At 46.3% G+C, this 13,346-nt stretch overlaps 1 protein-coding gene across 2 annotated transcripts in view; it reads right to left on the bottom strand.

Moving 5' to 3' along the window:
- The window catches only part of LOC118393800 (inhibitory synaptic factor 1-like), a 62,783-nt gene extending 51,263 nt beyond the window's left edge, over positions 1 to 11,520 (bottom strand). Inside the window, exons 1-2 of one of the 2 annotated variants that reach the window (XM_035786877.2) lie at positions 10,448 to 11,520; positions 7,921 to 9,812 (exon numbers count right to left, since the gene is read on the bottom strand). In XM_035786877.2, coding sequence (XP_035642770.1) covers positions 7,921 to 8,070 — 150 coding nt within the window. In that variant the 5' untranslated portion in view covers positions 8,071 to 9,812; positions 10,448 to 11,520. The remainder of the gene's footprint in view (positions 1 to 7,920; positions 9,813 to 10,447) is intronic. The other variant, XM_035786878.2, reaches the window with a different exon arrangement.
- Positions 11,521 to 13,346: the final 1,826 nt, after the last annotated feature.

Here is a 13,346-nt window from a genome sequence, read left to right as displayed (position 1 = left end):
TTCCTGACACTTAATCCTAGTAAAAATTCCCTGTCTTAGGTCGGTTAGGATCACCACTTTATTTTAAGAATGTGAAATGTCAGAATAATAGTAGAAAGAATGATTTATTTCAGCTTTTATTTCTTTCATCACATTCCCAGTGGGTCAGAAGTTTCCATACACTCAATTAGTATTTGGTAGCATTGCCTTTAAATTTTTTAACTTGGGTCAAACGTTACGGGTAGCCTTCCACAAGCTTCCCACAATAACTTGGGTGAATTTTGGCCCATTCCTCCTGACAGAGCTGGTGTAACTGAGTCAGGTTTGTAGGCCTCCTTGCTCGCACACGCTTTTTCAGTTCTGCCCACACATTTTCTATAGGATTTAGGTCAGTGCTTTGTGATGGCCACTCCAATACCTTGACTTTGTTGTCCTTAAGCCATTTTGCTACAACTTTGGAAGTATGCTTGGGGTCATTGTCCATTTGGAAGACCCATTTGCGACCAAGATTTAACTTCCTGACTTATGTCTTGAGATGTTGCTTCAATATATCCACATAATTCTCCTATCTCATGAATCCATCTATTCTGTGACGTGCACCAGTCCCTCCTGTAGCAAAGCACCATCACAACATGATGCTGCCACCCCCATGCTTCACGGTTGGGATGGTGTTCTTCGGCTTGCAAGCATCCCCCTTATTCCTCCAAACATAACGATGGTCATTATGGCCAAACAGTTCTATTTTTGTTTCATCAGACCAGAGGACATTTCTCCAAAAAGTACGATCTTTGTCCCTATGTGCAGCTGCAAACCGTAGTCTGTCTTTTTTTATGGCGGTTTGGAGCAGTGGCTTCCTCCTTGCTGAGTGGCCTTTCAGGTTATTTCGATATAGGACTCGTTTTACTGTTGATATAGATACTTCTGTACCTGTTTCCTCCAGAATCTTCACTAGGACCTTTGCTGTTGTTCTGGGATTGATTTGCACTTTTCGCAAACAAAGTACATTCATCTCTAGGAGACAGAACGTGTCTCCTTCCTGAGCGATATGACGGCTGCGTGGTTCCATGGTGTTTATACTTGAGTACTATTGTTTGTACAGATGAACATGGTACCTTCAGGCGTTTGGAAATTGCTCCCAAGGATGAACCAGATTTGTGGAGGTCTACAATTGTTTTTCTGAGGTCTTGGCTGATTTCTGTTGATTTTCCCATGATGTCAAGCAGAGAGGCATTGGGTTTGAAGGTAGGCCTTGAACTACATCCACAGGTACACCTCCAATTGACTCAAATCATGTAAATTAGCCTATCAGAAGCTTCTAAAGCCATGACATAATTTTCTGGAATTTTCCAAGCTGTTTAAAGGCACAGTCAACTTACTGTATGTAAACTTCTGACCCACTGGAATTGTGATACAGTGAATTATAAGTGAAATAATCTGTCTGTAAACAATTGTTGGAAAAATTACTTGTGTCATGCATAAAGTAGATGTCCTAACCGATTTGCCAAAACTATAGTTTGTTAACAAGAAATTTGTGGGGTGGTTGAGAAACAAGTTTTAATGGCTCCAACCTAAGTGTATGTAAACTTCCGACTTCAACTGTATCAGGACATAATATATTCTGTATAATAACTGCAATGCATATTCGTCTACAAACATTTTTGTAAAAGGAATATGCTGAGTTTGGCACCAAATGAGAGGATATGAATGGAGTGGAATGTCTCACTTAAAGGGCACTCCAGTGTGATTCATCAAAAACATTCATAAAACCGGAAAATAACCAGACAATGCATGCCCTGTCAGGTAGGCCTATAACAGAATTGCCAGAATTGATCAAATGAATCAAATGCCTGATTGAAAGGTTTTTAAAGGTTTGAGGCTGCAGATGCTTGGTTGCCTGCTGTTAAAGCTTTTGATATGACGTTAGGCTTCTCAGAACAATCACATTATAGGCTCATTCTAAACTGGGTCGACGCATGATACCCAATCATAGCAAAGCAGTTATTAATAGTTTGGCCAAAACAATGAACCATAATGTAATAGTGATCTCGCTGCCCTGAGCGTTTCCCTGGTACAGCCGACAGAGAGAAAAATTGGTCTCTTGAGAAGTAGGTCACCTACTGTATTAATTTGGGTTTGCTATTCATACTTTTAGACACATTCATAACCTACATGTCTCCAATTTCTTCTTGGTTATTTGTGCCCTTTCAGTGCAGTGACATTCAACCTTGCAGACATTTCACTGGAAGTCCAATGAAAAAGGTTTTGTCAGCGTATGTACAATATGCTCAGAGACAATCAAGTAATGTAGCTATTCTATTCCTGGGGCTTGCTTGTGCACTTCAAATGGATGCCATTTTTCACACCATTAACTACAGCCCACTGGTTTTATTCACAGCTCAAAGATAGGCCAAAAACAATCCTAAAAACGCCCACAAGCACAATTGCAACAATTGATATAAGCTGTTTCAACCGGTCTGTCGCCAGCCTGTACAGCAGGAGGAACCATTATCTCTCTCTCCATCCCCTCTCTCTCCTTTATCCTCCCCTGGAGGAAGGGGAAGGGTTGCAGCTTCACATTATGTACAAAGATGCATAGCAAGCCCCCTCAATCCTCTACCTCATGTAATGGTATCTAGTCACAGATAGCTGGCGTTGTAGAAAAGATACTTGGCTTACCAGGTTGATTTGGAATGATGACTGCTTTGATATAAGGGCCAATTTTGTACCTCGCCTGGGCTCTAACTAGGAACTTTCATTATCATCTATGCTGAGTGCAAGGTCCACATAGAAGGAGAGTTCAAAGGGCCTGCTAATCCACTGGGTTTTACAGGCATGCTGGGCTGGTCAACACACTGGCCCTGCATCTTAAAGTAGCTGTAGCTCCACAGCGGTGCTTGGTAAAAGAGGCTCAGGGGAAAGGTATGCCAGCCTGGTGCAGTTTTCTTTTCTCTCTCCTCTCCACAGCTCCCTCTCAAGGTTAGAAGCCACTAAAGCTTTAACTCTTTATGTCCCACTGCTAAAGTGTCTCTCTGTTTTATTATAGGAGTGTTACGGGTCATTCTGAGGAGGAACTAGCCTGGCTACTGATCAATGAGGTCCATCCAAAGGTCACTTCCGTGTCACGTGACACTGAGGGGGGGGGTTGCTGGCTGAAGTCAATACAGATGATATTGAAGTGGCTCTGTCGTGTTGTTCATGTGTGGTATTTAAGGAGAATTTAATATCAGCACACATAGGAGGTTAAACAAGGAGGAACAAATTGACCTAGTCTTGCATCACTGCTGTTTTATCTCTGGTTGGACGTGAAGCTATAGGAAACCCTTTGGCCCAGTTGTGGCAGGTTTAATGATCCTATTCCCTCTCAGAGGTGATGGTAACCCTTCAGCATTTCCCAGTGAACTCCACGTGCCCGCAAGGCCCCTTAGCTTGGCCAAATCCTGCTGTTAATCTGCAGTAAATTGCCTCGCTAGTCGCTACCAGGGTGCTGGGCTGGGGCACCCTTACTGAAGAGCACTAGAGCAGGCCAGGGTAGACTGGGCAGTCAACCTACAGTAGGGAACTGGCAGGGAAATGGAAACAGTTGCTTTCTGGGAAACGGTCCACCAGGGCACAGAGACTGATTGTAATTTGTGATAAGTGGGCTCAGGTAAACTAAAGGAAACCAGCATCACCACCTGCAGCGCTAACACATGATTTGTTTGTGGCCACAGGGGCATCTTTTTAACATATACAATGTATATCTTCTTTTTTATTCAACAAAGACCTTTCCAATTAAGGCACCTGTTCTCACACGGATCATCTTTTTTTCAGACCTGAGAGGTTGGGTTGGTGCACCAATTTACAATTGTCATAATTGTGCTGCTAGGCAAGGAGTGTCACTGTGACTGCACACCTAGTGTCCAACCTTTGACACTACAGCTGTCAGGTGGCCTCGTCCCTGGCTGGCCTGCAATGGTGGCACCGTCGGTGCAAACAGAGGAGAGGATAGACGTCCCATGCAGAAACAGCATCCTATGATTTGGATTTAGGACCTGACCAAAATTGAGCGGTGCTGAGCTCTGTGGCAGTTAGCCGAGTGTGCCGACTCCCTTGCCGTCCCCCACCGTGGTGCTGGATCAGGACGGAGGCTCAGTGGCTCTCTGACTGATCATCAGCCAGCTGTTTACGTGTTGTATTCCTCCCACCACATCATACTGGGCCCAAACAATGCACCGTTTATAGTACGCCACAAAACATAAAAGTGCTCCCCTGGAAACTGCTTTCTAATCAGATCATTTTCCTTTGTCCGTTTTCATTTTTGCAATGATCCCTTGATTGTTAATAATGAATCAGAAGGGGCCCTAGCTGCTCGGGGATCATTGAGCCACAGTGAGCATTGGTAGCTTCTTTCACCAGCCTGTGTAATGCAATATTCATATTCAGACCCAGTGCATGTGAATGGGCATAGTCCAATATAGCCCAGCTTAGCTTAACTGTCCATTTGTTAGAGAAACAGACACAGCTTGGGGGAGAAGATGGATAGTGACGCTGCTGATGCAATCATGCCTCGTCTCTGGAACAAACTGGAACTGCACAGTAACAGCCAATCTCCACAGCCACGCTTATGAAATGGATCTGCTGTTAGGCGAGCCAGCTACCCTACCATGGACTCTCTGCTTATCACTGATAGAGACGGCTATCCTGCTCTCCCAGATCAATGATTTGGCAGTCAGACTCAGAGTTCTTGGAAATGGTGCACATTGCTCTGCCAGTGATAATTGCTCCCGGTCTTTCTTTCTTCACCCCTCTCATTAGCTACGTTAATTCTCGCTACTGGTTTTCATGGCCGCCCTATTTGCATTTTCCTCTCACTGACTTCCGTCCTCTGCTCTTCGTATGATTCTACATAATGACTAGTTCCACATAATAACAGTTCCCTATTCCCTTTTGGATCCATCTAAAGACGTGCCTACCACTCGTCTCTCTCTGTATTGCAGCGTGCCTGCTCTTCCCCTCCACTCTCCAATTTCTCTGTCCTTACCGCCTCATTTAATGCTTTCAATTTACCAGTCTTGTATCTCTCTAATGCCCAATATGGATGTTTTCTTACATTTGCTATTCTTCAGCTATTTGAAATACCTTTTTATTCTTTGGGATTCATTTTTAGCAATAATTATATTTCATACTGAAAATAGCAGAGGATGCTGTGATTTTCATTTGGTTCCATTTGTTTACTCTCAGAGATTGTAAGGATAATGTTGATATGATTTTCAACATTCCTCTACAGCTGCTATTGCTGTTGATGTGTGGAGAGTATATTATCAGTGCATTTCATTTTGAAGACTTCGTTTAGATTCTGTTTTATCTTTCTGTGAAATTGCATAATGGGATTCAAAAATGTGACACAATTGAATGGTAATGCTGGAAAACATCACGTCTTGAAGCGAGGCGAGTATATAGCCGCTGTAATACATTTCTCAATGGGATGTAAATAAGATCAATGGCATCTCTCTATGTGACTGCGCTGCCTTCTAAACTGACAGTTGTTATGATGACTTCTTCTCTACGGCTTGGTTTCGTTTTATGTATGGTATGTAATGTTGTTGTATCATGTCTCCATCTCCTCTCCTGTCGTCACACCTCCAGCACAGACCAATGGCTGAAGTGAGATGAGGAAAGGCTGTGGGTCTAGCTATACTATGATTGCCCGTTTTAGATCCACTTCCAAAAACACTCCCTGTTGGCTCTGCCATGGTGCCACTACCTTAACCCCCTTCTTCTAAACTCTGTGAAGGCATGGGGTGACTGTACGTTAGCCTCCCCTGCTGTGGCCATGGAGCATGTCTGAGTTAAGAATGCAGGGCTGGGCCCAGGGCCACGTACTGTCCTGGTCCTGTATGACCAGGGTTCAGGCCTGGCTGTGGAGACAGTCACGTATGAGCTGTTGGTACAGTATGTGGACTGACGGGAGCTATGCTTGGCTATAACCCTGAGAGCTCTGAAATCAGCCCAGCTCCCTACGGACCTGTAGAGATAATCCGATCTTTACATCTACTGCCATAAGCCATCAAGCTTCTCCAAACACCATCCTCCAACATGGAGTGATGATCCACCGCCCAGTCAGTCCAGTTCACTTTCACTCACCATGTCACCCTGACTTCCGTTATTTATCCATCTTTTTTAACAGGTCCAGTAATTCATCATTTATTTATGTGACAGATGTTATCTATTATGTTATTAATTTTACGTGGCCAAGAATGAGAGATTTTCCGGAACATTAGGCAGCCATGCATCTGCCGGGAACATTGAGCACTAATACATTTAAAATAACTTTTTAAACGTTTTGCTTTTAATACAGTCCACAATGGAATAAATTAGCAAATGACAAAATATTGATACTACCGCCACTACTGGTGTTGTGGCTAATGCAATCTCTTGCTACCAAAATGTCTTATTGTGTTCCCTTCAGAACGGATGATACATCGGCTGCTATATTGAAGCCTTTCCGGGGCTCTGAAATAGGAACCGTAATACTGTATATGTTGGCGCTGGCAGAGCTAGACAGAGGTAGCTAGTGTTTTTGTTTATAAATAGCTCCAGCCAGCATTATTCCACTTGCAGGCGTCCCATAATCATCAATCACTAGAGCACCCGTTGTGTTTTTCTGGGCTCAGAGGGAAGCGTGAGCTGTGTGTGAGCGGTGCGGAGCGATGTGAGCCGTGTCTTTGCACCTCTCCCCATGTGAGTACATGAAGGAGGGAGAGGTGTGGTGAGTGGGCGAAAGACTGGGGAAGTCAGTGGAAGGTGGTGGTGATGGAGTGAGTTATGACCCCTCGCCCTCCCACCCTCCCCTTGGTCTGGTCGGACTCTATCCTCCCCTGGGTCTCCAGGTTACTGGGTGTGCCCCCGGCCCCCTGCTCCTGGCCCCCTGATCAGATGGAGGTTGGGAGGCAGCTGATAACAGACAGGGTGGGGTTGGAGTGGGGATGTGTCAGGGAGCCAATATTTACTCTTGAGAGAGTGAGAGATAGAGAGATGGGGAGGGAGATGGAGGGAGAGAGGGAGAGGGGGTTGGACATCCTATGGAGGAGGGGTTTAATAAGAACCCTTCGCTCTTTTTCCTTTTTTGATGAGATTTACAGGAACCTATTGAACCTACTGTACCAGTCCCAGTGATGGGCTGGTACAGATTAATTTAATTTACACGTGTATGCACGTTGCACACACAGGTACATACACACAGACACGCACAAAAACATACACACACATACACACACATCTACCCTGCATTCTAATATTAATGGATTTGAAATCGAAATTACAGTAGACATTCCATAGAGACCCACACACTGTCATCCACTACATGTTCCACACACATATTCTTCCTGTTTGTTCATCCCTTTTTGATGCAGACACGCACTGATCTTTTCACCGCGTTACCATGGCAGTTGTGAAAATACAGTAGAAACCCAGCTGACAACAAAATGGTTACATAACTAGTGCAGTGCCAAGTCCTGTGTCTTACCTAAGCACACCTCTTCTCTCCCCTGTGTTTCTGTTGCAGCCCTATTCCTGGCTCTGCCCTGCTTCTTCTGCAGCCACTATTTAAAAAGGGTTTCATAGGGCACCGAGTACATCTCAACGACAGGTATTGTTGTGTACTTGATGATGTTGGAATTAGCCATTGTATGCCAAAAGGAAGATGGTATTTCTAATTACGGAAGCAGAAACCAATGTTCTCTTGCCACCTGCACCAAAGCCAAAGTGATGTCATCTCGTTCAAATCCTAATTAAAAGCATCTCTATTCCGTGAAATGCATTCTATACACTTCATTCAATGTAATCCTCTCAAGGAGTAACTCCCCCATCTACCTTTCTCCTCCAGCCCCCCACCACCACCCCCGGAACCTCGTCCCCAGTAAGGTTAGACAGTGGCGCATGCTGCCCGCTATAGTGCCTCACCTCCCGGAGTTCCTTGGCCACATCCTTGAGCTCTTTGAGAATGCCGTCCAGCTGGTTGATCACCATCTTCATGTGGCTGCGGATCCGTTCTCTGGGGGTCTGGCTGGGGGTCTCAGAGGTGTCCCGGGCCGGAGCTCTGCTGAGGGACATCCTTCACAGGGCGACTTGGGGCCAGGGGCTGGCGGGCTGAGGCTGAGGGCAGGGGCGGGGGGGAGCCGAGTCGGGGTCCATGTCTCTGGCCGCAAGGAGCCTCAGTGCTACTGATCCGAACAGGGGCCCCGGCCACGCAGGGAGAGCTCAACATCTTAAAAGCCCCTGGACAGCCAAAAGACCTTGCCTGGTCTGAGCGCTCAACCCCCTTGCGTTACCCTCCTCCATCCATGACTCCAGGATGGATCGTACCGAAAATGAAGCCAAAAGAAACATGAAAAAACTCAAGTTAAATCCACAGAACAGGAGGAACAAGAGAAGAACAGGAGCTAAGATGGTGTGTGTGAAAACACCTTATATAATAGTGTTGATCCAGAGAGCCTACTCATCTCACGTGTCAGTGTGTACGTTTGCATCGGTCTCTGAGGAGGATAGTTATTTAGATCGTCTGTATGAGGAAGTTGCTCTTTTACCCTCCCACTCACCTCCCTTTACAATCTTATTTAGCGGGTACGATGCAGTGACTTGGTGTCAGCCAGGTTACTGTAAAAGAGTGCATCCCAGGTTGTCAAGCTGAACAAGGGGTTCATGTTCAACCTCCCCTGTAGATCAGAATATCCAAGCGTAACAGAAAAGTAGAACTCCCAGCAGATGCTATTTTTTTGTTCATGATCTTGGTCTACATTATTGGTAGGCAGTAGGGACAAGCTTCGCCTTCTAAGTATACTCCCTCAGTTTGGCTTCTGTCTTTTTTAGGGAGAGAGGAGGACAAATCCTTTTGAAAACAAGAGATATTCCTCCTGTGTCCTCTGCTGTGCAGTGTTCCTTTTCTCTCAGAAGTGACGGGAGAATAAACTCATCTTGAAGGAATAAAGAAATAGCCCACATCAAAAGTAACTTCTGCACACATCCATTTTATGCTCAGATGATGACCGACATGTGTTGTTCATTTCTCGTCAAAGAGAGGAGGAAGGAAGATAGGAGGAGGGTGAGAGTCTCTCTGTGCTTGTTTGTGTGTGTGCAAAGAATGTCCAATATTTTCTTCAGTGGCAGGGCTTATTCCAGTTGGCAGGAATGGATGTCTTAAACGGATGTCTTAGCGAGTAAAATGTGACTAATTAATAGAATGTGCAGGAGAAGAATGACAAACCAACATGGTGATGAACAGGAGGAGGTGAAAGAGGGTGGAAGAGGAGGGTCCTTCCCCTGGTGTTAGGGTGACTTGCGTGTCCTTCGTGCCTTTGCAGTGCCCCTTGTCCTGCTCTTTCAGATCCGACTGTTGGTCCACTCTGGTCTGCAGGGTTGCGCCCAGAAACCAGACACCAGAGAAGATAGGAAGAGACAATTCACTTCTCTCTTATTCTCCCTGAGTTGTTGCTAAGGGAATCCAGTAGTCTGCCTGGTTGTGCTGCTGATTGATTCATTATATTTCCTTATTCTGTTTATCTGTGTATTTCTCCTTCTATGAACAGTTTTCAAAAAGGCAGAAAGCCCTGCGCCATCTCCATCCAGCAGTAAGAGGTAAATCCCAGTAGCGCGTCCCCAGGGACAGCCGGAGCCCAGGCACAGGCAGGGGGGTGAGACACACACTGAATCCAGGCTGATGCTACTGCCAGAGGGCAAGCTGGCCAATCACACATGACACCTGGAGAGACGGAAAGGAAAGCAGTTGTTTTTTTCTTCCTCTCTCTCTTTTTCTGTCTCGTTCCCTTTCTCTTTTCTCCTCTCTAGACTCAGCAGCACTGCAAATAGAACACAACAGCAATAGAGCAAGGAAGAGAGAAGAGAGAGGAAGAGGGAGGAAGGCAGGGAGATAGACATGAATTAACTGTGGTGCTGGAACTTGATGATTTTTTTAGCTGCTGTGAAAATGCACATCTAGTCTCAGCAGGACTCTCCCACCTTCCTCTCATTAACACACACACACTTACCACTTACCTACACACGCACGCACGCACGCACACACGCACGCACGCACGCACGCACGCACGCACGCACGCACGCACACACACACACACACACACACACACACACACACACACACACACACACACACACACACACACACACACACACACACACACACACACACACACACACACACACACTTACCTTCACTCTACATCAGCAGCTGTAGCTGTGTCCAGGGCTTACAGTCTATGCTCCTCTGTGATACTGACTGATTAAATGCACAGGAGGATCATCCAAGCCACACACATCCTGCTAGTTCTCTTGCAGTCTTAATCTCTCTATCAAAACACACACTGACACCCTCCTCTCTCTCTCTTCCAGTCACACACTCACATGCACGCACACACGCATATTATACTCCCCCACTTGTTCTCTTTGTATCTTTCGCTCTCCCTACATCACTTACTGTCTTCCCAGAGAAAGCAGCTCCAGTCAGAGGGTGAAGAATTCATTCAGTGCCGTGTCTCAGCGGAAGGAAGGAGGGAGAGCATGTGGAGGATGGAGATGTGGAGGAAGAGGCGGGATGGAGGAGGAGGCAGGCTGGAGGAGGAGGCAGGAGGAGTCGGAAGAGGAGGTGGGCTGAACGGCCCTGACAGCAGCACTCTTAGACACCAGAGAGAGGAGGCGGCTGAAGAATAGGGACCAGCAGCAGAGTATAGATCCGGCTGCTGCTGCTGATGATGATGATGCTGAGGCTGAAGCTGTTGCTGCTGTAGATGCTGATGCTACCGTTGCTCTAGTGACGATGCTGTGGAAAGGAAGAAGCCACCCGCCATCCTCATCAACACTGCCGGCGTCAGGAAACAGCAGAAAGAGCTACTGCGTACAGAGCTGTGGAGAGGATCTGTATCAGTCAGAGCCCTCTGGAGGCTACTCCTGACGACACTCTCTCTCTCCCTCTCTCTCTCTCTCTCTCTCTCTCTCTCTCTCTCTCTCTCTCTCTCTCTCTCTCTCTCTCTCTCTGTCTGTCTCACTCTCTCTCCGTCCCGTCTCTCTGCCCCTGCGCCCTGAAGTGTCCTCGCTGACTGCCGGATGAAGGCAGGCTGATGCCAGGGTTTATCGTGGGGCTCAGGCTATTGCCAGCACAACTTGCTTTGCTGCTCCGCTCTGACTCTGTGGAGGGAGGAGGGGCCTGGCGTTTTAAAGACACAGCACTAGCTAGGTAGCTACAGTGTCCTCTGCCTGGATCCTCTCTCCCCTCTCTCTTTCCCCTCTATGTATCACTCTATCTCTCTTTTCTCATGGTGGACTCTTCCTCCACTCACAGACAACCGACCCTTCACTAAGGGAATGAGTGTCCAAAAATGTCTGGCTGTTGCATCATTAACACACAAAGCAGATTGGGGTTGTTATGACCTCATCAGAGAGGGACTGCATTAACTTCCCTCTCCCTACTCTCCTCATTAGGATGGGTAAGTGTGGGTAAGTGTGGGTAAGTGTGCTAAGAGGCCTTGGCATTCTTTTGCATAATTGTTAAGGGAGATTTGCCATGGATCCAGGTCCAGATGAGTTTGTAGTGAGGACCAGTGTGGTTGGACTGCCAGGATCACAGACAGTGTACCACTTATTTGAAGGGCTAATTGGGAGGATTCTACAGTAGAACATGTATTCCCTTTGTACATTTGCTTTGATTAATAAAACATCAGGTTTGCATGTTCTCTTTCTCCTTGTGAAAACATCAGTGATAAATACTATGCCATATTGAAATACGTCTCGGTGTTCCTGTAATGGTACATCTCTTATATCAATACTTCATTTACATATGGTTATCAAAGCATTGACTCACTCCTGCAGGTTCATGCTCTACAATATCCGTAGAGTACGACCCCACCTCACACAGGAAGCGGCGCAGGTCCTAATCCAGGCACACAGGTCCTCTCCCGTCTGGACGACTTCAACTCGCTGTTGGATGGGCTCCACGCTTGTGCCATCAAATCCCTCCAACTTATCCAGAACGCTGCAGCCCGCCTGGTTTACCACCTTCCCAACTTCTCTCATGTCACCCCGCTCCTCTGCTCATCCGTACACTCCACTGGCTTCCCGGCGATGTTTGCGTCCACTACAAGACAATGGTGCTTACCTACGGAACAGCAAGAGGAACTGCCCCTCCCTACCTTTAGGCTATGCTCAAACCCTACAGAGGTGACCTCTGTCCCTTCAGGTCTCTTGGCCCTCCTACTCATACGGGAGGGCAGCTCCCACCCAGCCCAGTCCAAGCTCTTCTCTGTCATGGCACCCCAATGGTGGCTCCCCCCTGAAGCTAGGACAGCAGAGTCCCTGCCCATCTTCTGAAAACACATGAAACCTTACCTCTTTAAACAGTATCTTAAATAATCCTCCTCCTCCTCCTCACCTCGACCCCCCACACACACACACACACAAAAACCATTAACCAGCAATTGCACTTGACCACGCCTTCCCCCTCCCCCTCCTCGCTTTCTAGCTCTCCCTACTGATAGTTACAGTGACACCTGAAACCCCACCTCTTCAAGGAATACCTAGGATAGGGTAAGTAAGGGTAAGTAATCCTTCTCACCCCCCTTCCCCCACCAACAAGATTTAGATGCAAGTGGCTGTTCCACTGGTTGTCATAAGGTGTATGCACCAATTTGTAAGTCGCTCTGGATAAGAGCGTCTGCTAAATGACTTAAATGTAATGTAATGTAAATGTATTGAGGACAAGTTTACTTTCTATGTCTGTGATATGTGATTGTCCCACCTAGCCATCTTAAGATGAATGACTAAAATGTAAACATTTAAATTATTGGCACCCTTGATAAAGGGAAAGCATTTTTTATTTATTTTTTACAGGTAGGGGTCAAAATTGTTTTGAATACCTCACCTTGCGAGGATAACGTCACTGAACCGTTTTCAGAAATATTTTATGAGTTGGAGAACACATTGGGAGGGATCCTAAACCACTCCTCCATACAGAATCTTTCCAGATCCTTTATATCCTTCGGTTTGAGCTTATGGACTTCCCTCTTCAGTTCAAACCTCAGGTTTTCAATGGGCTTCAAGTCCGGAGACTGAGATGGCAAAATGTTGATTTATTTGTCCTATTAACCATTTTGATGTGTGCTTGTGGTTATTATCTTACTGGAAGATCCACTTGCTGGTAAGTTTCAGCCTCCCCACTCGGCACACACTGGTTGAATCAATGTTGTTTCCACGTCACTTCAATGAAATGACGTTGAACCAAAGTGGAATAGACGTTGAATTGACGTCTGTGCCCAGTGGGTCCTGGCAGAGGCAGCCAGGTTTTTGACTAACATGTCCTGGTACTGGATAAAGTTCATGATGGT

Source organism: Oncorhynchus keta, chromosome 14 (genome assembly GCF_023373465.1).
Source record: "Oncorhynchus keta strain PuntledgeMale-10-30-2019 chromosome 14, Oket_V2, whole genome shotgun sequence".
NCBI lineage: Eukaryota > Metazoa > Chordata > Actinopteri > Salmoniformes > Salmonidae > Oncorhynchus > Oncorhynchus keta.
The sequence above is the reverse complement of the archived record's forward strand: the minus strand, read 5'-3'. Positions and strand labels throughout refer to the sequence as shown.